General features: G+C 38.9%; 1 protein-coding gene across 2 annotated transcripts in view; it reads right to left on the bottom strand.

The window, feature by feature from the left end:
- Positions 1–25,457, bottom strand: part of NCAM2 (neural cell adhesion molecule 2) — a 514,501-nt gene that overhangs the window by 39,955 nt on the left and 449,089 nt on the right. The window contains exons 15-16 of one of the 2 annotated variants that reach the window (XM_065576283.1): positions 16,360–16,537; positions 1,409–1,590 (exon numbers count right to left, since the gene is read on the bottom strand). In XM_065576283.1, the coding sequence (XP_065432355.1) occupies positions 1,484–1,590; positions 16,360–16,537 (285 nt within the window). In that variant the 3' untranslated portion in view covers positions 1,409–1,483. Of the gene's footprint in view, positions 1–1,408; positions 1,591–16,359; positions 16,538–25,457 lie in introns of those variants that run through there. The other variant, XM_005289286.4, reaches the window with a different exon arrangement.

Raw genomic sequence — 25,457 nt, 5'->3', positions numbered from 1 at the left:
GAAAAGGATACCCTCTTGGATGAGAGATCAGCCATGCAAGATCATTTTCCAAAAGGCCATATCTGATATGATATACAACAAATGGATTTACCAATTATCTTCTAAAGTGAAAGCTTTCAGGAATAATTTGAAACTGGTAAAAATTGTCATTTACCAGTTTTTAAATATGTGAAAACATTCCTTTACATTGGTGAAGATGCTCAGTTTTTCTTTAGCAGATACACTGATTTTGGCCAATCTTTCTTCAAATATAAGGTATATTTATAACCTTTTAAAAAAATTAAAAAGCACAGAATGAAAACAAAGAAAAACATTTAAAAATATTGTATAATTTTGTTCAATATCTCAATGTTTTGTCACAAGATCATACCGTACTGAAGAATTGCACAATTTCACAGCAGTAATTTTACTTTTTGAAAAGAGTTCTTAACACAAAGCTCAAGTTTCTGCCTTACTCTGGAACCGCATTGCTTTCTAGGATTATTAAATATGTAATAGGATTATGAGTTCCACTCCTTTAGTTTCTGATACCATGATCAGATCCATATGGGTGAACCTTTACATCCATGTGGATCCTCACCATGAATGAATCTCTATGCACAAAGAAAGGTCTGCCGACATAGATCTAACTGCATGATCTGGCCTACTTTTTTAAGTATACCAACTGTGCAATAAACAGTTCAGATGAGTCATAACTATGTTAACTGTTCTTTGTTAAAGTTCAAGATAAAGAACTCTGAACTTGTCTTTCATGACCGACACATGCTATGGAAATAAGGGTTGGGAATGGCAGCTTTCTTTTTTCAAAAAGCAGGCACAGGGGCCGTAAGTGGTCATCACCTTGGGATATAACGGTGAAGGACCTATTATGTGGATAGAGGCATTTTGGTAGAGAGGAAAAAAGAAAGTAAAATAGATTAAATAGGGAAATTTACAAAGCTTAACTGAGATAGTGATGAATACTTTAAAACTATCCTATATTGTAAAGCATAAACAATTGTAATATGCATAAAAATAGTACTAAATACCGCAAAAGTAGCTAATGAAATGGAATATTTGATAGAACAAATCATATATAAATACATTTTAAAATTCAGAGGGGCAGATATGGGATCAAACATGACAAACATGAGAACCCACTACACCCACAATGACATATACAAGTCTATGCACATGTTTCTTAAGTAAACGAATTATAACTGAGAAAAAAATAAATAAAATCATGAACATAGAAGAACAGCCAATCATTGTCAGCTTGTGTTTGTTATGAGACATATGGTTTCTGTGTTGATAAAAAAGCCATTTGTGAGAATTTTTCGTGCATAGATTGATCAATTACTTCCATTATGATATTAATTGGAAATGTATACTTTAGAAGAGCTCCAGAAAGTCAAATTTTTATCCAGGTCTTCATTTATTTATCTCTTAAAAATAACATTCCCAGGGAAAAGAAGAGAACATGCTGCTTGTCTTATTAATAATATCAAAACATGCACAACAGACTTATGGCTACAATGAAAGAAAAACTAGCAGCATTTTGCTGCCATGATTGGCTTCCATTTTCACCTTTAGTGGCTTCACAGCATCTATCTGCATTGATGAAGATTGTTATAGAAAATGAGGAGTGTAAGAAAAAAGTAAATTTGAGAAAAAAGTGGAAAGGTTGTAAAATATGTGAGATAAAGTAAAAATTAAAAGAAAAAAAGCAAGAGTGGGAAAGAAAAAGAGAAAAAATAATTAATGCAATATTTACACAATGTCAAAGACAGTCACTCTAAAACAGTCTCTCTAACAGTAAAAACAAATTATGTTGAAAATATTGACAAAAGTTGTACTTTTTAAAGTGAAAAATGAGTTCCTTTGAAGTTGCAGGAATGACAAAACTGGATACCAAAATGTTTAATCCACACAATAAGTAGCATCTCTATGTAGCAACACATGCTTCCCCACAATGGCCCAATAATCTGTGTCAACATTATTCTGGAGGAAATACTTTCATGGGCATGAGGGATATTCACTCTCCTTGCTTCAGGACCTAATCCAGCACAGTACTTATGGACATTCTTGGTTTTAAGAATAGGAGCAGTCTCATTAAGCAAGCCTAAGTGTTTTGTTGAATTGGGTCCTCAATCTATCGTCTCTATACTGAGCAAGAGCTTAGTGAACATTGGGGATGGAGGGGACTGAAACCTTTCACTTCAATATATTCATGACCCCTTTTATTCACTTCCACAAAAACTCAAATAAGCACATCTTTGTTTGGAAGAATGTGGAAAGAGAAAGGGTTATAAATCCTCAAGAAAAGATGAATTTATCTGAGTACTTATGGTGCAATGTTTGACAAACATCCTAAATCAGGAAACAGTCACCTGATTCAGGAAATGAAACACCCAGCATGATTTACAAACAGTGGATACTTGAAGCAATTGTGAAGAGCAACCCGTAAGCTAAAATATTTTCACTTACATTAATTGTCGAACAATTGTGAAAAATGAACAAATTCATAAAAATGAAGTGTCTGTTCATGGCTCATTCATGCTCACAAAGCAAAACTAGGTTTGCTAAATAAATTGTTGTGCAAATTCACCCAGCTCTTATGTTCAGACTGCCACAAGAGTGCCACTGTGTGCGGCTGGTCTTTGCAATATTGTTTACTTGGAATTTGAATGAGACTGTTGAACTCATTTCAAACAGGCCACTGAATTAATGTCGAAGGCTATAGCCTTCCAGACTAGTGGGAAAATGTTCCATGTCCAATTACCCATCCTCTGAGACTGTTACTCATCACAAATGCCACTTTCGATGACTATTTCAGTGTATTGTGTGAAGCATTATGTGTACAGTTCCCATTGGTATTTATGGCTGTGGCAGAGCTAATTTCAGCATATTATGTTGAATATCTACTTTTCTGGCATGTAATCTATACCCCAATTATGTAACTTTGTCTGGAAATACAAAATGTTTATATATTTGAATTTACAAAACTGCACATTAAGATTTCTGAGAAAATATGATGAAACAGCAATTAATATAGGGTTATGGATATTGACCAAAATAAGAAAGGTAGGTGGATTTATCGAAAACAATTCAAGTGTAGAAAATCTGGTCTAGAGACAGCAATATCTCTGGAGACATTGAATTAAACTGACTTAAAAATGTGAATTTTCAAGTCTGGTAATCGTCAAAGTAGGAAGAAACCACAAGAATCAAATATAGTCCAAACTATACTGTTTACATTCCTTATTATAATTATTATTGTCATTATTTCAATGATAGTAGCACCTACAGGCCACAACCAAGATGGGGCCTCATTGTGCAAGGGACTGGACAAACACATAGTAGGAGATAGTCCCTGTTGTGAAGAGCTTGCAGTCTAAACAGACAAAAAAGACAGAGGGTGGGAGATAGGAAGTATTTCCCTCCTCCCCCCTTTTGCAGATGTAGAACTGAGGCACAGGAAGGATAAATAACTTGCCCAAGGTCACACAGGAAATCTGTGAACGAGCCAGGGCTTGAACCTGCATCAACAGTTATCAATACACTTTAAACTTTGCTTACAACATTCATAACTTTGCTTTTGTGTGCATATGATTTTTATAGAAACAACAAACATTCTTCAAATATTCATACAATCAAAAACCTATTTCCATGAGAATTCTTGTAATAATGAGTTGAAAAGACATAATGTGATAAAACCAACCAGTTACTGGGAATGTGTGCAGATGTTCATGAGACTGGGTCTGCAGTATTTTATTTTACACAGAATACTTTTTTCCCAATAGTCAAAACTATCAGACCTTTTCAAAATCAACATTTTTCTTTATGAACTATAAAAGAAATCAACCTGGAAAGAAACAGGTTGTTTTTTCTTGAGATTCGTGGAAGTTACTGTGCTAAAATTTTAATATCTAAGAAAATTTTTCACCAGCTTAATTGATTTCTGACAGCTTTTTCATATAAATCTTTCAGACATACATTTACATCAGAAATATTCTTTAAAATGTCGTCTCTAATTCGATACACTAGTGGACTTTTAAAATTGTAAAGCAACATGCTAGCAATTACATTTAATATGACAGCTAACTTTTGTGAATGAAAGTATTGTATATTTAAATGGTGGTTAAGCATTTCAATGTTCTGCTATGCCTAAAAAGCCTATTTTTATTCAAATTATAAGATAACTTTTAAAAATTGCCCCATTTACAAGGAAAAAAATGTGAAAACTATTATGCATATTTTTTGTTGAAGTGGAAGTTTTGTGCAATTTGAGTAGGGATGGGCCCTCTATTAGTGGTAAGAGTCTGTGGCACCAGTCATGCCTAGTAGTAGGGGAACACGGGCCCTCCCACTGCACCAGATTCTGACCAAGGGACCTCTTGGGCACTGTAAGGAAGGCATCTACTACCTGAAGTTCAGCTAACACACTTCTCTGGGTTTCTTACTACTTCTCTGTCCCTCCTGGCTTCATGCTGCAGTCATCCTTCTGGGGATACTGTCCTGGTGTAACCCCTCCATAGCAGCAAGTGCAGGTCTGTTTCTCTCTGCCTGCTACCTCGCTGTGCTGAACAGACTCCCTTTTGAGCCCCTCCTCCAACTGGAGCATACCCAGTAGGCCTTCCAGGGTAGGTCTGCCTGGGTTCACAGTTGTTCCTGTCCCCCTCTCTCGCCACTGTGGGGTCTATCTACCCCATGGACCTCTCCCCTTAAGTTCAGCGCTGGGGTGTCCAAGTCTAAGGCTTGCATTCCCCCACCCCAAGGAAAGAAATCTGCATTCTGATGTTTATTCCCTGGCCTATGGGCTACCTAGAAAGTGTTGTAAGGCTAAATACCATTTCATAATCCAGGGATCGGTGTCTTTCATGCAATTTAGCCAGTGGCGGGATGTGTGGTCAGTTATCAAGAGGATTGAGGTTTCTCAGTAGGTAATACCACAATGCTTCTATGGCCCACTTCACCATCAAGGTTTCTTTTTCTATAGTCAAATAGGCCTTCTCTCTGTGAAATATTTTCTAGCTGATATAGATGATTGGATACTCTTCCTCACCCAAATTTCAGGACTACACTGCCACTAACCCCATGTCTGAAGCATTTGTGTGGAGTATGAACCATCATGTGAAGTCAGGGTGGCAGAGGACTGGTTCTTTGCTTAGAACGTCTTTCAAGGTCCTAAAGGCTGTATCGTAGACTTTGGACCAGGCAACCCTCTTGAGGCTAGAGTTCTTCACTAAGTGAATGAGGGGAGCCATTAGTATGATAAAGCTGTGTATGAGTCATCTATAGAAGCCAGCCAGACCCCAAAATTTGGTGACAAATCAGCCAGGTTTGTCCAGTTTGTGACAAGAACACAGAAAAGAAATATCAGACCATCTATCTGAACCCATTGGGCAAGAGCCCTTCCCCCAAGAGAATTGTGTCTGAGACCTGCAGTAAGAGACTCTAGATTTGGGGGGAAGGGTGTTATGAATAAGCTCGTGCAGCCTCGCCATGCCTTCAGAAGGTTTATGGGATAAATCTGGGTCTCTTTCTTTTCTGGTTTGCCAGATCTCATAATCCTATCCGGCATACCACCTCAAAGAGCCGTTGGCACCTAGCCATTCAGTTTTGATTCTGAGCTGGGCAACAACAGCAGTACCCTGTCACTGGGAAAGAATTCACATGGGCAGTGACCCTGTTGTAGGCTTGCTCTTGATACTCTTGGGCCTTTAAGTGTTTTTTCTTTTCTAAAGCCTTTCAAGTCTTCAGCTTTTCTCATACCTGGAGCATGTATTGTACTTACCTGGAGCCTCTGGGCTCTTTCTCCTCCAGGTTTCCTGAACTAGGTCTAGGGTCCCCTGGGGTTGTCTCCTATATAATCACTTGACGGTTGAGAACCTTGTTGAGGCCTGGGGAGCCTTAGGTTCTGCAAATAGGAGGGGCCATAACAAACAATCCCAGTGGCAAGAGTCTTCAGCCATGAACTTTCTCAGGATTCCCTTCAGGGTCCCACTGAAGCATTTGAGTTGCCCATCCGTTGGTGGGTGGTAAACTGATATTCTCTGAGATTTGATTTTCAGTAGCTAACATAGCTAGATAACATAGATTAATTAGTCGTGACATGAAATTCATCTCCTGGTCTGCAATTATTTCATTTGGGATTTCCACCCAGGCAAACCTTTGTGAGTTCTGTTGCTATGTAGGTCATTCAAAGTGGAATGGCCTGGTGATATGTGTCACATAATCCATGATTATCAGCACGTGTTGGTGTCCGTTCGTGCTTTTTTCTAAACCGTCCTATCAAATCCATGCCAATCCTTTCAAAGGGGATGTCTACTATCATTATCGGGAGGGCCCTTGGAGTGTTCTTGGGTCCTGTGAACTGACACTCTGGACAGGCCATGAAGTAATCCCTTACTTCTTTCTAGATGCCTGTCCAATAGAATTGATAGATAATTCTCACCAGGGTTTTCTCCCTCCACTGGTAACCAGTGCACAAAACCAAATGCACACGCCAAAGTAGTTCCCGCTGAAAGGGACAAGGTACTGGAAGTTGGGCCCAAACCTTGGCCTCGTGGTCGTGTAGAATCCAGTAGAGTCGTTTCTCTCTCAACTCAATATATGGCCATTGTTTAAGTTTATGTCAGTTGTTTACTTCTCTATTGACAGCTGTTCATATGTCCGGGACAAGGTTGGGTCTCCCTTCTGTTCCCATATGGAATCCCTGTTTTGGGTCAGCCATTCCCTACTCAAATGGTCTTGAGTTAGCTGGTCCTGCTGGTCCCTCAGGGGTCCCCTCCCCTGGAGCTTCTTGCACTCCTGCAAGACCAGTTCCATGATCCAGCCTTCTCTGAAATTGGAAGTACAGTCACCCCCCACAGTCAAATCATTCTCCTGCACTTGCATTCACAGTCCCAGACCACTGGGTAGTCCAGAGACGCCAACCCCCACATCACAGAGAGTTTTGGTGTGGTTTCCCAAGATAAGCTGTAACTTCTTTGTGGGGTACGGGTGCATGTCTCTGTGTATACAGTGAAGGAAAATAGTGGCAGTTAACATCCCAATGACCTCAGCCAGCTTTTCCCTTATGAGGGCCTGTCTATATCTTGAATCTATTAAGCCTATCACTTCAGACCCATAGACCCTCAGTGGGCTACCATCTTGGTTGGACCCTTCTTGCAGGCTCTGGGGGGCAGCTGTCCAGGCTTGCCCTTAGCTACAATCCATAAAAGGGGTAGTAGCGTTGAAAATGACTATGCTGCTCACACTTGAAAAGACTGCCTGCCTGCAGGGCTGCTGTCTTTCTCCACTACATTGGGGATGCCACCTTAGCTTCCACACTCCCTGGCTCTCTAGGCCTCTGTGAACTCAAGCATTCTTGTTCAGTGTCCAAGTCTCTGTTGCAGAAGGTATTTGGGTCTCGGCCCAGCCAACAATCTCCTGCACCCTGTTTCCTCCACTGCACTTGGTCTTTCACATTCAGTGATGGCCTAACCTCAGGGCTCCCACCCTTGAGGGTTGAGGGGGGGAGGGGGCTGTTCAGCTGTCACAAAATTTTCAGTGAGGCCTACTGCCTCTGACAGACCATCTGGCTGGTGTCTCTGCACCCACTCTTATCTCCCAACCAAAAAAAACCAACTGGATAAATTACTTAAGTACATTATGCTCTGTCACTTGTACTCCAGTTCACCCATCTGGGATTAGCCAATGCCAGCAATAATATTTCAAGCACTGGGCCATGACCTGGGAGTGGGCCCCTGGTGGGTACCTTTCTCTCTGGAAGCATTGGCAGTACATTTCTGGGGAGATATCAAAATAATCTAAAAGAACAGTCACAATCAGATGGTAGTCTCAAGCATCCATGGGATCCTTGGGCTGGCCTGGTCAGGTATGAGGGCCAGAAGCGTGGCCCAGTGATCTGGCGGCCACTCCACCACAGTAGCCACATGTTCAAATGTCACTAAGAAGGCTTTGTGGTTATCCTCTGTGCCCATATTTGTTACCTTGACCAGGATCCGTGACATCAGGACCCTCCCAGAGGACTCTGGCCTCTGATTAGTGGTGGCTCCAGAACGTTGTAGGAGTGTTGCCATCTGCTGGACCAAGTGTTCTTGCTACTCTTGATGTTGTGTGGTCAGGTCTCAAATGAATTGCTGCTACTGCTCCTGTGGCTGTCGAGCTGCTTCCTGCTGGTGTTGTGCAGCCATCTGTTGGAGTAATTGCCTTTTGACGTTGGCTCTCCACGATCCATTTCAGCAGCTTCTCCACATCTATGTTGTCTTGTTGTGGGCTTTTTTTGTTTGTATTTTTCTCTGCTGACCTTCCTTATGTCCTTCATCAGGACTGGGCTGTCAAGCCCACATTCTCTGCGGGGGCGAGCCTCCTTATCTATTGATAAGAGACTGTGGCGACAGCTCCATCTAGGTAGGGGAACCAGGGCCTCCCACTTCACCAAGTACTTATCCAGGGGCCCTCTTGGTTGCCATAAGGAAGGCATCTGCTATCTGAAGTCCATACCATCCCTTGGGTCTCTTCATACCGCTCTGTCCTCCTTGGCATGTGTTATGGCCTGCGGTTGTTCCTTGCAACATGGCCCATGAGTGGGGAGTCCTGGCTTCATGCATAAATCCCTCCCCTTGGAATTACTTTCCTGGCATAATCCCTCTGTAGCAGTTAGTGCAAGTCTGTCTATCTATGCCTGCCACCGTGCTGTGCTGAAGAGACTCCCTTTTAAGCTCCTCCTCCACCTGAAGCATGCCCAGCAGGCCTGTCAGGGTGGGGCTTCCTGGACCCAGAGTTGTTCCTGTCCCCCTGTCTCTCCACTGCAGGGTTTATCCACCTCATCCCAGCCACAGAATATAATTTTTCAATTGTTGAGAGCTTTTCTTGTCTTTAGTGATGTGTAGTTCTTCTGGCTCCATAGGTATCTGGATGCCTATATTTCAAAAAGTGACTAGAGATACAGAGTACTGAATTTTTCAGAGTTCTGTCTGAGACACCGAAAAGGGTGGGGACATAGCACTTTCTGAAAATCAAGCCTCTCCACAAATGTCAGGCACCCAAAATGGTGCACCTAAAATCATTAGCAACTTTTGACAACCTAGGGCTGAGTATTCTTTATCTTGTTTAGTTAATTTTCAGATTTAAAGGCCTTCCATTTATGAGTACCAGTGAGGGGTTAGTATGCTATTATGGTGTGTTATCAGACATTTGGTTCACCTCAAAAAGGAGATTAGTAACCTTGAATGCAAAGTTCTTATTCGATAATGCTGTATTTTTATTATTGTGATTAGATATCATTGTGATCACATTACTATGCATTTTTTCTCTATGTACTTACCTGGAGTTTGATTATGCCATGCTCACTCAAAGTGAGTAATATTTTATCCTGTAAATATCCCCATTGCAATTAAAATACTACTTGATGTGAGTAAGAATGATGGAATCTGGCTCACAGAAATCAATAACACTACTCACCAAATAAATTGCTACTCTATGTGATTAAAGTAGGCAGAATTGTGATCTTACTGACAGACAAACCTCAAGATGCTTGGCGATTTGGTGTGATTAAACAACTAAACAACTGGCCTATCCGAACCTTTGGGGTCTATGTGCTGGAAATCTGCTAATACTATCACTATGTGTGATATTTCAACATTTCTACTTTCAGACTTGGACGAACGGAAGTAAAGATGCACAGAAATGAAAATAACAGAGAAAACTTTTTCACAGATCAAAAAATGTTAATTTCAGTTTCAAGTGGCTTTTCATTTTATTGAACCTAGTCACTCCACTACTCATCTAACTTTCTCACTGTACAGGGATAGGGAAGATATGGGTGTATTTTCATTATTTCTCTATTGTTTTCCATTACTGTAATCTTCACTTAATTTAACATTGTCATGAGCCACAATATGGGAAGAATTTAATTCCTTTGGTAAAGATGTGCAGGCCTTTTTTGACATTTCTCTCAAATGTCCTACTTTCTCTGGCTGTGAATGTGGCAATAGTAATAGCGTGAGGTTGTTTGTAAATTTGTCTCTCTAGAGTCACATCAAGTGCTGTTCTGTCAAAGTCTGTTAATGATTTCTAGCCTACCCAGTATAAAACCATTAGCGTTTCCTCAGGGAATGGTGTATACAGAGTTATTCCCAAACTGCACTGAGAGCTTGCCATTTCAGTGAGAACAATATGTAAATCCTGTCTGCAACTAGATAATATTCTTATTCAACATATTTTTAGTATTCCTTTGTAGGATTCCCTTAAGTGCAAAAGATGGCATGGTTGCTATGGCTATTACATCACTGATTTGAGGGGGCTGTTAACTTAAATATATTTCTTGTTGCCACTTTGGATAAGCATTTCTCTAAGAATACAATATTGATTGGATTCCTAGCTGTCAATTATATACTCACAGCATAAAACAGGTATGAATTCACCTAGCTCTTTAATGTCTCACTGTCCTCTGTATGTGTGTGCCATGTTCTCTGAAAGATTCTCAGGAACCTAGTGCAAGTTTTTAGAGGAACTAGTTTTTTTTCCTAGCCTTCTGACTTTGGGATCAAATCATCTATCAAACTACTGATAATTGGTTTTAGGTAACTTGGTAAAGCTGGGGAGTTTGTTCTGCCTTGTATTAGATACACCAATATGGATTGTTGCTTACAGATTTATTGTTTCAGAGAGCACTGATACCTTCAATTCTTTCTTTAGGATGACTTGTCTTTTGTTCTTTCTTCTAGATATGACTGAAGACAAATGAGTAAGGGCTGAAAAGACCTTCATGGATGCACTGGAGAATCTTTCTATCTTGGAAATATCACCCAAGGGTTCTAATTAGCACTGGAGCACTTTAGTTCAATTGAGGCCTCCACATGAGACACTAGCTAGTTCAAGATGCTTTGTGGGCCTCTGATCAGAAACAGATTCTCAGGCCCAGCATTCAGAAAAGTTGCAGTCTTGAAACTAGGGCTGATGATGTGAGGTTGAAGTTATTGGCACTAAAAAAAATAATCAAACATAGCATATGCACAATTTTTCAATGAGTTTTAAATGTCTGGGAAGTTTACAAATTCTGTATGATCTCATTATTAAGATCATAATGGACAAAGAAAGGTCAGGTTCAGGGCACTAAATTTCATACATGACCCATTTTAAAATTAATATTTACTCAAACTGGTTAACAGATTTACTTCTAAATTTTCAGAGAATTTATTCTATTAATTTATTAATTTATTCTATTAATTTATTCTACACTCGAAGGGCCAAAGAGTAGGTACTGTAATTTTGAGGAAGATACTCTATTATTTATAGGTACCAAAGTAGTTGAATCCCTGCTTCAAATGCAAATCTCAATTCAAACATGGAGCCACAACCAGCATCTCCACAATATATGACATACATTTTTCTTAGAGATTAAGGAACAAGTGTCTTCCTGTACAATACAGTACTATGTTCCAGGTGGCACTGAGGCACAGGCAGTTGGTTTGGGGGAATAGGCAGGTCTAAAAACTTTTGAGAATTATGAGCGTTCCCACCTGTCTTGGGCTAGAAGCATGAAACCTAAGTGTAGAAATCCAGCCAAATGGAGTTGAATTACAGGTAAATAATTTATTTTTCTCTCCTCAAACATTTTGAACTGGCTGACACCAATGCACTGTGCTCCATTTAAATAAATTCTTAGTAAAACATTAAAAATGTGGCATCTGGGACCAAAATATACATCAGCAATCATAACTAAAGGCTTCTTAAATTTCAACTTTCTTTATCAAATCAGCATTACATGAAGAGAGATCTGTATTGTTATTAAAAGATTTGATGATGTGTGTATCTGTTGGCCTACATGCAATGGTCAGAACTTTTTAGCAAATTGCCCTCCAAAAGATCACTGTGCTCATTCTGGGGAGAAAAAATAATGGTTGAAGACATCCTGTTAAAATATGTTCGCATTAAAAATATTCCCTTCAAATTGAAATACTATAGAATTCTACTGTCCTTTTACTGGAGTTATAAGCAGGCAGCTATTACTTGATAGCTACAAGTAAGGACTCTTATTCTTAGCCAATGTTGTCACTGATATCCTTTCCAGCTTAGTTCCATGGGAAGGGACGAGTGGGGCAAAAACACATAAGTATTTAAAAACGCATTACTTTATTTTTACTGATGAAACATACATTTCCCTGGAAACAAGAATAAGAACTGGAAGCCAGCAACTGACATTGATACTACTTCTTAGCTGAATGTATTGCTTAAAAAGTGGTCCCATTCTGAAAATAATATAGTTTCATTCAACAGATCTCCTTCCTCAGTGTATCTTGAGTTACACATGCTCACTATTGACTAAAGTAAGTTTTTACTACTTTTTGGTTGCTAGCAGCACTGAAGACCAATACAATTCAGAAAGGCTGAACTGGATTCTGTTCCTTCATGTTCATTATCTACAGAATTGTTTAATAGGATTTAGCTACTGGACCACAGGAACAAACCCAGTGAAGGTAGTGTGTTTGCATGTAGATCACTGAGCACATAACTGAAAGAAAATGAGGTTAAATGCATGAATAAATAAATAGCTGAGGGCCTAATGTGGCCTGAAAAATATTTGTTACTGGCAATGATATAAAAGGAGATAGGACTGTAGCATGGTTTTCATGGAGGCAGATTAAGGCCTGTAACTGGGAACCTAGAAGAAAGGCCAGGAGGGTAACTAAGTCAGGTAGGCATCACTGGAGAATGGAAATCCTCCCATGAACACTGTCAACTTCCTTGGCAAAAAAATAAAACAGATGTTTAAAAAAAACTGAGTAAAACAAAATCAACAACCACCTACCATTTTTTATATTTTGAATATTTTCTTCCCCTCAAAATCACTTTCTTGGGCTTTTCTGTAGGTTGAGTCCCTGTATGACATTACATTTGTGACTTTTGACACTGTGGTGTTAAATGGAAGGAGTGAGTTCAAATCTGCTAGAAATCTGAAGCGAAGGCTTTAATGGATATGAGAAGTTCCCAAGATTGTCAGCATCCACTTGGGGGAATTATTTCTGTGATATTTTTATGTTTTATTAAGAGTTTTAAACCACATCTGAAGCAGAAAACCTCAAGACACGCTTATCTGTGGGTCCAGGAAAGTGCCAACACAAATGTCTTGGACACAGATGGAAAAAGGGGCTATTATATTCATATTGACTTCCTAACTCTGTTAATATAAAAAAAAAACTGTTGCATCAATAGAAAAATATGCTGTAATACATTCCCTTCGAGATGAACCTTTAGATCTCATAAAGCTGTCATTTCTAGTCAATACTGATGATATAAAGAATCTGTTTGGCATGATGAACACTGACATCTTTGCTGCTATCAGGCACAGTGTGAAAATCAGAGAAAATATCACATATTAAATAGATTGTCCATCTTTGCCCATCACTAAATGACTTTGGTCAGGATGAGTGAAGGTACTTTAGCACAACTGACAGCCATTTGTTTAAAAGGGTAAGCAAAATGCTCAACACTGACAGCAAAGGTCATTCTGTTTGTGGGAACTGCACAGAGATTCTGACTGTTCCAAGGCTGTTAATACAACACATCAACATTGGGGGCAGCATTTAAAATAAAAATTGCTCCTGAAACTGATGTATGAAAAAAAAAAAAAAAAGCTGACAAAGCTGCCAGTCATTTTTCTCCTAGATGTGAGCAGATCCACTGAAGTTAAGGATTACTCATCTGCTTGAAGTTAAGGATGCATGTAAGTTTGTGTAGGGATCAGGGTTGAAGTTCCAAAATGTTGCTTTACTATTAGTGTCACAGGGATTAAAAACAAAACACACACACCCGACACACATTTCAAAACTAGGTAGCACCTTGTACTGGAGGATGGGCTCCCAGATAGCTACAGTGAATTGTGTAGAGAGTTTCTGAGAATCTTCTGGCAAAATATTCAGATCATTTAAAAAAAGTTCTACAGAATTCCCATAGGATGTTAATTTCACCCACTTTATGCTTTGCAAAAGTAGTTGTCAAGGAAACTAATTAGTTGCATAATCATAATTGCAGTAATTACCTGTATCTAAGGGACTATATGCTACATGTTCAAATAGTTGGAAAAGCATGTGCATAAAATGAAAAATGCTCCATCTCCATTTAGATGTTGGTTACCTGAATTGCCTTTTATACACAAGTATAGAGCTTTGTTACCACACATGCAGGTATTTTGTGTTTGTGTCAGTTGTTGCAATTATTTATGATTTTAAACAATTATAAACAATTGTAAATGGGTACGCTTATATTTCATTAGATATATCTATATCTAAGAAGCATTAAGGTGAAACTTTCATACTGTTAAACAATTCCAAATATATGAAACATATAAAGGAAATTGGTTTGCCTTTCTTCTGTTTTTCACAAGGTTTTATCACATTTTCTACTTGCAAAAGTTTTTTCATTGAGATGAAAGCTTTTTCATAGAGTCATATGAGCAAGGCCAGAAGGGACTATTGTGATCATCTAGTCTGACCTTCTGCATAGAACTTCCCCACAATAATTGCTAGAGCAAATCTTTTTTCCTTACAGTCCACATCTCCATTTCCATTTTGTCCTGAGGTAAAATCTTAATGCTGAACTGTGACACCACAATGTTTCTGTGGCAAACAGATTGATGTCATAAGACATCCCCTTTCACTGCAGGATCAAACAGAAGTAGACTGGACTGTGAGGGAACTGAGCCCCTGTCAAGACCCAAACAAATTTCCACCGATTTACACCAACCAAAGGCACAAACCAACACCCTGCTTACACCAGGGCTTGATTTGATCCTAAACTATTCTTACTAAGTTATGTGGCATGCTTTTTAACTGTATATAAATTCCAGAAATAGTACTTTTAATATCAACGGATTGTTTCTGATGATATGGGAAAAGCCATTCACATAGATGCCTAAGACATTTCTTTTTAAAATATGTTTTCTAAAAAAATCCGCTAACAATGTAGTGGGTTGATTGTTCTTTAGCAGCTGATAAGATAACAGGAGAAAAAAATAATGTTTTAATTATCAGAAATATTTCCAGTGATACATCAAGGCTATAAGTCATTTGGAATCAACACTAGTGAAACCAGAGCTGTTCATACATTCAGACCCCATAGGAAACACAAGAATTGATATGGTATTACTTTTCTCCTTTTTTCCATTGGCCTTGATATATATTTGGCAAGTTTTAAATTTTAGTGTAATACATTATCTGTGTAATTTATAGCATACATAAAACCTCTGTGAAAATTAGACGCTGCAAAAGTTTAGCACTGATTTTTAAATTTAAATGGTACTGCCATAACCTGAACTAAAACCTTGAAAACTCATAGTTCTAAAATTAAGATGTTTTAGTTATAGCAGATTAGAAAACATCTGAAAATCCTAAAAAACTAATTTATGTTCATTGCGTAAATTAAATGAATCAAATTAGACCTTTGCTGAAAATGATGCATGGGAATCGGTAAGTTGTGCCTCAAATTTCAGTTTGAAATATTTTTTAAAGGTTACATTTTAACCCTCAAGAAGTTAATAACTGAAACACTACTAGCCCTGAACTGCTGTGTATTTTTGCTTTTTTAAACTGTTAACACCAAATTACATAAGCACTTATGCACATGAGCAACTTTATTTATAGGAATAGTCACATTTGAAGAGTTGGAACTTTAGGACTTTATACACTTAAAGTTCCTTAAAGAGGAACTAAAGAGATTAAATCAAAACAGACCTATTTAAAGGCTTGATCTTGCAAGGTGCTGAGTATGCAACCTGCTCAAGCAGAGCCCTTAATACCATGCTTAATTTAAAGCATGAGTAGTCCCATTGACTTGGACTGAACCCCAGGATACCAACACATGAATAGATTTACCACAGACAACATAAACCATTAAAAACAAAATACTTACAAGGATACAGCAAGTGCATTTCTGAATAGCAATCTCTCTTATTAACTGCCAGTAACTGAGGTTGGGGTTCTGTGTTTCTCCTGCAATTATGGATGACTTCACTAATACCAATAGTAGTGAAAGGAAAGGAACTTTGACTGAAAGGCCTTTGGGGCAGGGACCATCTTTCTGTTGTGTGTGTACAATGCATAGCACAATGGGGTCCTAGCCTATGACTAGGGATCCTAGGCCCTAGGTAATATAAATAACAACAACAAACTCCTCCAGTTTAGTGGTTATACATCCAATCTTTGCTGACAATAAAGAGTACTGGGATGTCAAGTCTAGGCAGTTAAAAAGATTTTCAGTTCTCAATAAGCTTAAGTTCAGAGACTGCAGCAAGAATCAAAGAGCACACATGTTAAATACTATCAGCAGAAAACAACCAGTTCAATATTAGACTATATTTTAAAATTAACTTACCAGTAATGTTGGGCTTTGGTGGCATGCTGAACTCATACAATGTTGGTTCGGAATAACCCAGTCTATTGGCAGCAGTAATTTGCACTTCATAACCCATGGTCCATTGCAGATGCTCTAAGATTATGTGGTCTCTACTACCCTGTACTTTTTTCTCTAGCCAATGGTCTTCCTTATCTTTCTGTAAAGATACAAATATTAGTTTAAATAATCACAAATTCATATACTAAAGCCACAATTGTTAAGGTTGCATAACCTAAATTAAGCCCCAAATCTTTTTCAAAGTTCTCACAGTCCATTTTGCCTTCAATATGAGTTGTAGGTAATGAGCTCCTCTGAAATTAGGACATTTTTTACTTTGGTCCCTAAATATGGATTTAAGAACATATCATTAGGCGCCTGAGTTTGAAAATTTCATTATAAATTTGTATTTTGTTCAAGTACTGATGCCCATTTCAAAGCATAGAAGAATCACAATTTATATGTTCTTGTAAAGGTACAAAACTGCTTCATTTAGAATAAATGAAGTTTCAGTGATTTTTATTATAAGCAATGTTTTTTTTTAAAGAAAATTCCCAATATAAACAAAGTTGATCAGTTACTGAATGCAATAAATAAATGCTCATAAAAACATAGTTGTGACTGCATCTGTCCTTAGTCTCAGTGCAGAACTCTGAACAATGATGGAAATTCATTGGCCCTATGTTAACGGGATATCCCACTCAAGTAGGTTATGAATTCATTTATAATATCCTGTAGGATATATAATATCATATACAGTATATTTTACAGTTTTCTGAATTCAAACCTTTCATGATTATTAACTTTCACACGGAGCATCTAATTTAATTACATGTAATTAAATAATCAGTTAAAACTGCCTTATTTTTATTGAAGCTAAACATATATGTAAGGCCCTCATCAGTGAAAGTAGCACAAGTTATTTGACAGAAATTATATTACATATAAAAGATGGATATATAAAATATTGTTTTGAGATCTTAAGGTACACACACAAAAAAATAAAAATAAATAAATATATAAATACATTGTATTGGTATACTTCAGTAATGAAAGTAAAGAGGTGTGTTTGAGCTACAGAGTTCAGTAGTCCACAGTTACTTCCTGTGATGAGGGAGTCTGGGTCGGTAAACTCAGAGGAGGTCCAGAAGATCAAGAAGAAACTTGCAAGGAGTCCAGGAAGGTAGCAGAAGGAGATGGCAGACCACAGTTACCAGATATAGGGTCCCTGGACTAGAACACAGAGTAGTGGACAGGCCTGGATTCCCCTACCAGTCACTAGAAAAGCAGCAACGAACCTGGCTTTGGACTGGAAGGCTGACTGGAACGGCAATTTGGCTGCTGATCCAGTGGGACTTTGATACCCTGGAAGGGGAGGACTATAGTGACCTGGCCAGAGGGCTGTGTCACAAAGAAGGAGCACCCTGAGTCTCAGAGAAACAGAGAGATCACAGGGCGAGGAAAAGGGCATCAGATCTAAGTGAAGCAAATCCCCAGATGTGGTCACAAGGAGGCATCCCAGTAGTGAATGTACCCCATGACAGGCATATTGTTTTCAAAAGATGAAATCCAAGGACTGAATTCAACGACAACATCATGTGAGAAAGGTTTAGCAGTATGTTGCTAACACAAATTGCAAACAATTAGAATAAAGGCAAAATTGGGAGAGTGAGCTGCCTGGGATTCCATCAAGCTTTGCTACCTCATCTTTCCCTAAACCGGGATAAACCCTGTATTCAGAGCCCACCAATGGCATCTTAGGTAAACAGATAAAAAGAAGAGCAGAAAATTCCTTCATTATCACTGATATCTCATATGAATTTTCAAGAGTCCTTTACTCAGGATAGTACTGAGCAATATGCTCAGGCTAATTTATTTGCTAGTGTGTGTGTGCATGTATGTGGGAAAGCCACTCACTGTTTCTATAAATCTCCCTGTTTATGCTAAGCCCCTTTAATTGATTACTTTAGAAGCAGAAAAACAGAACCATAAAGAAAGATTTCTACCTCATTAGGCTTTTCTTGTTATTATAATGCTAATTATTATTTATAGAATGCTGTACACAGTGCTTTACCAACACATAAAAAACAAGAAGCTCCTTTAAAGCAAGCACTTGCAATCTAAAATCTGTTCCTTTAGGTACAAAGGCCTCCTATTAGTACTACTATTAGCAGTTTTGTCTCTAATATACATCAAGAAATGTAAATCTTCAGATGTTACAGTTAGAACAGCATTAGCTTCAGAGATTGCACTGTGTTTTTTGTTTTGTTTTCTGTAACACTGCTTATTAAGTAGATCACAGATGTTGTAAGCCTGGTCACTGGGCACTATTATGACTGAGATTTTCAAAGCTGACTAGGAGAACTGAATGCCAATTTCCATTAATTTTAAGGCTTAGGGAACGAGTTTTTTTTTCAAAGTATAATCTCTTTGCTGAAACAAACCTCACACAAAATCATAGACCAAAGAATATGATTCACTATATGTATAATGCCAACTCCTTGCTAAGTGCTTTACAGAAGGTATGAAGCCAAATGGTAAATTTTTCAAAAATGTCTAAAGGTCATATTTTTAAAGGTATTTTGGTGCCTACAGATAAGCTCCTAATGGATTTATGAAAAACAACTAGGTATCTAAATCTAATTGACTGACTTAGGCCTTGTCTGCATTACAGAGGAAATTCAATCTATGCAATTCGAGCTACATAAATAGTGTAACTCAAATTGACTTAGTTTAGATCTACTTACCAGGGGGTCCACACTACGAGATGTCGAGGGGAGACGTTCTCCCGTTGATTCCCCCTATTCTTCTGGATCCGGTGGAGTACAAGAGTCGATGGGAGAGTGATCTGCGGTCGAGTTAGTGGGTCTTCACTAGACCCGTTAAATCAACCACCGATGCATCGATCACCACTCGTTGATCCCCGGTATAGACTATCCCTGAGACTTCTAAGAACTTACTGGTCAATTGGGATGTAGAGACAGATGACACCATACACGTTAGTAAAATACAAAGCAAATTCAAGAAACTGGCAGCCAAAGTAGAACTCTGAGAAACCAGATCCAGTACTCAACTGCCATGTGGTAGGTGTCCCAAAGAAGGAAGAAAGAACAACTGCTGTCTTCTAAAATATCCATATAAGTAAACAAATATTTCCTAGTGCAGATAAAAAAAAAGAAAAAAAAAGAACCAAATTGAACTGAATCCCACCACAGCCTCCAATCCAAAGTCTTGCAAAAGCTCAGAGCCTTAATATCAACATTGTGACAAGTGAAAATAGGGACCAATCCTCAAAAGGAAACAACTTCCTCTAATCCTGAGACAGCTTTATGGATACACTGCACAAAAGGATGTAAGCCTTTGGGGAAAAAAGACAAAAGACTTTAATTTTTCATTGTGGTATCCAGTCAAACTTCAAATAATTTACAAAGGAAAGCCAAAAATGTACGGTACTCCAGTGGAACTGATGGATATTTTAGACTTCAAAGAGACCTTAGGTGAGTCTTTAAAATCACCTTGGGAACTAAGCAGATAACCAGTGTGAAGTAGAGAGATGGGAATAGGAAATACCAGAAATCTTCACGAAAGAAGAAAGAAAAATGCATGGTGAATATTAAAAGATGTAGACTCCCCTTGATTCCCCAAAAAGTGAAGAAAAACAAGTTAGTCAATATTTGGTTAGCAGCAACTTTGAAACTACTGTTGGTGGGCGACTCACACTTGTTTCAGGCAGCTGGGGACTGCAGGTAGGCAGTAATGCTCTACAAAGAGATATAAACAATTCCTGTTTTAATATTGATGTATTAGTTTCTTCTATCGTTTTCTTGCTCTGGTTGGGAACTGGCAAGACAATATGCCACCAAGGAAGCAGGGTCTGAGAACTCATTAGGAACAAGCCTTGCAGAATAGGGATGAGAGGCCTATGGTTATTGGACCAGCAGCTATGTAGGCTGTTACTTACTGGAGATGGCTCAAAAATGCAATATGCCAAATTCGCTGCTGGTGGGAATGGACAAAGCTCCATTGAAGTTGGGGGAGCTGCACTGTTTGCCAACTTGGACGTTTTTATTGTGTCTCGCAATATTTGATGCTCTTCATATAGCCCCACCTCCTGGTGATTATGTAAGAATCTCAGCTTTCAGTGGACAAAAAATAAAAAGTTCCTGGTCCTCATGGTTACAAAGAAAAGCTCAGAAGTGTGATCTGAATGCACCATAAAAGCTCAATAACCAGGGGAAAATTCAAAGGACCCCAAAGGAAGTTGGGTATGTCATTATTTGATTCTGGATACAATGGTACCAGGGGTGTCAGGGGAAAGTTTTGTTAGCTGAACATATTTTTCCTTTTCAAATCCACTGGCATTCTGTGGCCTGGAGGAGGATTTCTCCCTTCCAAATCTATGGAACTCCCCCTTACACTAAGCCTCCCTACTTAGGCTTAAAGCAGTAGGTGAGGATTTGGGCCTAAAACAATAACCCAGAAGTGTTGCAAAATTTGTATTCATAATTTTATACTCTGCAGTATATAACAGAAAGATCTGTGCTTCAGAATTACTTGGTTAAGTTTATGAAAGTTTATGAAACAGAACAATTCTCAGATGCAAAAACTGACAGGAGTAGAACAGGCAATTTACATAATACAAGCTGAAAAATGCCCTAGACCAGATGGCTTTGCTGTGATCTTTTATGAAGACTTTCCTCAGTCTTAGCAAGAGTCTTGCAGAAATATTAATAATGAAGGAACTGATCCGTAGTATCAAATAAGCGATTGTAAAACACTGCTCCCAAAGAAGGAAAACCTGTTGATTGATGTTCAGCTTATTATCTAATATACTTGTTAAACACACAAGCAAAGATGTTGATCAAGAGGCTGGTAATGAGGCTGGAGGGAGTTATAGGAAAGCTAATTAAATGGGACCAAAAGGGATCAGAGAGGGGAAGCAGTTAACAGATAACTAAGAACTTTAAATAGCATCCATTCATTCTGATGAAAGCATCATGAACATATGATTGTATTTCTTTAGGCATCCAATTGGAAAAAATAATTTAACCCAATTGGAGAAATATGGACTTTAGCCAAACAAAAGCAATATCTATCTATGGTTATAATGCTCCAAGGTACTGCTTTAATGGAGGAGGAGATTGCCGAGGGGAAAAAGCAGTTGCACTACACACTGGTCATGTTCTCAAGGCTACCTCCCCTAGTTGTTCCCCCTCTTCCATTCTCCCTAGCGCATGTTGCATTTCCCCTTTCTTGGTAGCTTTTCCCTCATTTCTCTCTTCCTCATTTCATCTCCTTCTCGTTTACCAGATTGCTGTTGTCTCTCTTTACCCTTTCCATAAAGGCTCACTTCAAGTCCTAGAAGTAATGGAAGAAAATAAGAAAAGAAAAATTGAGATGGTCAAAACCAGGTAGACTGGAAGATAGTTAATGAAACGCCAATATTTAAAAAGCTCTAGAGGTGATCCTGGCAATTACAGACCAGTAAGCCTAACGTCAGTACCCGGCAAATTAGTTGAAACAATAGTAAAGAATAAAATTGTCAGACACATAGAAGAACATAAATTGTTGGGCAAAAGTCAGCTTGGTTTCTGTAAAGAGAAATCATGTCTTACTAATCTATTAGAGTTCATTGAAGGGGTCAACAAACATGTGGACAAGGGGGATCCAGTAGACATAGTATACTTAGATTTCCAGAAAGCCTTTGACAAGGTCCCTCACCAAAGGCTCTTACGTAAATTAAGTTGCCCTGGGATAAGAGGGAAGATCCTTTCATGGATTAAGAATTGGTTAAAAGACAGGGAACAAAGGGTAGGAATAAATGGTAAATTTTCAGACTGGAGAGGGGTAACTAGTGGTGTTCCCCAAGGGTCAGTCCTAGGACCAGTCCTATTCAACTTATTCATAAATGATCTGGAGAAAGGGGTAAACAGTGAGGTGGCAAAGTTTGCAGACGATACTAAACTCCCCAAGATAGTTAAGACCAAAGCAGACTGTGAAGAACTTCAAAAATATCTCACAAAACTAAGTGACAAACTGGCAAATGAAATTTAATGTGGATAAATGTAAAGTAATGCACATTGGAAAAAATAAGCCCAACTATACATACAATATGATGGGGGATAATTTAGCTACAACTAATCAGGGAAGAGATCTTGGAGTCATCGTGAATAGTTCTCTGAATACACCTACGCAGTGTGCAGCGGCAGTCAAAAAAGCAAACAGGATGTTAGGAATCATTAAAAAAAGGATAGAGAATAAGACGGAGAATATCTTATTGCCCTTATATAAATCCATGTTACGCCCACATCTTGAATACTGCATACAGATGTGGTCTCTTCATCTCAAAAAAGATATAATACTGGCATTAGAAAAGTTATTTATTTGTTCCCATAATATAAGGACTAGGGGCCACCAAATGAAATTAATGGGCAGCAGATTTAAAACAAATAAAAGGAAGTTCTTCTTCGTACAGTGCACAGTCAATCTGTGGAACTCCTTGCCTGAGGAGGTTGTGAAGGCTAGGACTGTAACAGGGTTTAAAAGAGAACTAGATACATTCATGGAAGTTAAGTCCATTAATAGCTATTAGCCAGGAGGATGGGTAAGGAGTGGTGTCCCTAGCCTCTGTTTGTCAGAGGGTGGAGACGGATGGCAGGAGAGAGATCATTTGATCATTACCCGTTAGGTTCACTCCCTCTGGGACACCTGGCATTGGTCACTGTTGGTAGACAGGATACTGGGCTGCATGGACCTTTGGTCTGACCCAGTAAGGCCATTCTTATGTTCTTATATTAAATACAATTTCATGCAGTTTCTTCTTTACTAAGATTCATTCATTCTTGGATAACCATGAGGGGGAAAAAATGTTTTCTTGACTCACTGATTTTTTTAAAACCTGGTATGTCACGATTTCATGACATTTCATAAAATAAAAATGTAGAGACACATACACATAATAATATGGACAATATCAAATATTCTCTGGGGATGGATGGATATATACTATATATATATATAGTATTCAGTATACAGGAATAATGTAGGAATGATGTTTTGTGGCAGCTTGGAATTGTTATTTAAATCAAAAAGTTTATATGGACTTTGTATATTGTACACTTACTAGTCACAAATTACATAAAACAGATGTTTTAAGTGAATGTATTATATTTTGGCCAAAGGGCAGACCAAAGAACATACAACACACAAACTTAAAGTTCCAAACTTATCCGATATAGGCCTAGAATTAAGTAACATAGGAACATTTCAGAACATATAAGTGAGAAGAATTAAGGTCTCTATAGTGTGTACATGCATTAAATCCATATCTTGACCTGAGACTTTTAACATGTATTTTATATCTTTCTGTACATAAATATCTAGACATAACATATTTAACTGGAAACTCGACTTCACACAATTGTGTTATATCTTAACAGTCCTTTGCTCATTTTACTAGCATGTCTCATTTTACTAGCATGTCAATTGCTTTTTTCCCCCCTCTCATCTCCACTGAGATATTCTGTAACCTACTGGACTGCAAGTCACTTAAATAGGTCAATTAAGATTTAGGGATTTGTGATATAAACACTGCTGTTAGTCCCTCAGGCTATTACTGCAAGATCTGCCACCTCACTCTCAATTGATTTTGAACAACCAATCTTCTTTGGCTTTGGTTAGTCCAGGAAAATCACTTCACATACCAAGTTTACAACTTGTATAATTCCACGGCTATCATCAAACTAGAAATTACATAATAAGAAATATGCATGACAAAAACTATTTATAATAGAATATGTTTGCCCATTGACAGAGCTAACACTAAAGGTAAATAAAAAATAGCACTTAAAATAATGTCTTGCACCTTGCTAGTTTCTATATAATGTAAGGTCCTAGCTATCAGCTGTTTAATGTATCCAAATACACAATTTCATGCCCCTGGTTTCTTTCACACTGACAGTCTATCTGGACTTGTACCTCTCCTTTTATACACCAGTGCTGGTAAAATGACCTCCTGGTTACACCTAGTAAGGTAATACTGGGCGGATGGCAGATGGTATGGTCACTCATAGCATATGCAGAAGTTAAGACAAGTGCAATGATAAAACTTACACTCGTTGAGTCAAATTCACTACTTTTGCTGGTGGTAAATTTGTCTCCCCACCATGTTTAGGTATGCTACACTATATGATAGGAAAGGAAATACAGTTTTAAGTATCCTGCTGTTGTAATAAGAAAATAAACACACATTTTCAAATCCTTTTCCCTTTAAATGAAGATCTCAGGAAATGAATGACCACTGTAATGTCGCTAACAAAATGAATGACCGCCCTGCACCTATAAGCAGGGTTTTTTGAGTTGGGCTGGCCCAGTGAAGGGAATAGTGCTTTATGGCTGGAGGTGGTGGGGTGTGAGGAGATGAAAACTGCTGCAGCAAATCCCTTAGGAATGCAGGGTTTGAAAAGGAGCAGCACTGCGCCGAAAGCCTTCCTTTTTACACAGACCAAAGCCCTTCCTCCGCCTTCATTCCACGGAGAAAGGCAGGAACTAACAGCAAGTCTCAGAAGGAGTCCTCTGGGGTACTACAGCTTAACTCGGCTCCACTCCAGGTGGAAGCAGAGCCGTGAGCAGGAAGAGGGAGGAGGGAGGAGGAATGGAGAAGCAGGCTCTTGTCCCAGCATGGCTCCAGGCAGACAGGGCCAGCTTTAGTCACTGCGGGGCCCTATTCGAAGGAGCTGCCGCCGAAATCCCGCTGCTGTCTTCGGCAGCAACGATTGAGCTGCTGCCGCCGACAGTGCTGGGACTTCTGCAGCAGCTCAAACAGATGCCAGTGCCTTCGGTGGCACTACAGCAGAGGGATCTTCCTCCCCGGCAGAGATTGAGCTGCCGCCAAAGACAGCGCCGGGACTTCAGCGGCAGCTCCTTCTGGACGACGCGGGGCCCCCCTAAGGCACGGGGACCAATTCCAGGGAATTGGTGGAATTGCCTTAGGGCCGGCCCTGCAGGCAGACACAGAAAAAATGAGAGCGGGGAGAAACACGGGGAGGATTAATTCTCCCTTTCTCCTGGTTCAGGCGGGC

This window comes from Chrysemys picta, chromosome 1, assembly GCF_011386835.1.
Source record: "Chrysemys picta bellii isolate R12L10 chromosome 1, ASM1138683v2, whole genome shotgun sequence".
Taxonomy (NCBI): Eukaryota; Metazoa; Chordata; order Testudines; family Emydidae; genus Chrysemys; species Chrysemys picta.
This window is presented reverse-complemented; position numbering and strand designations above follow the sequence as displayed.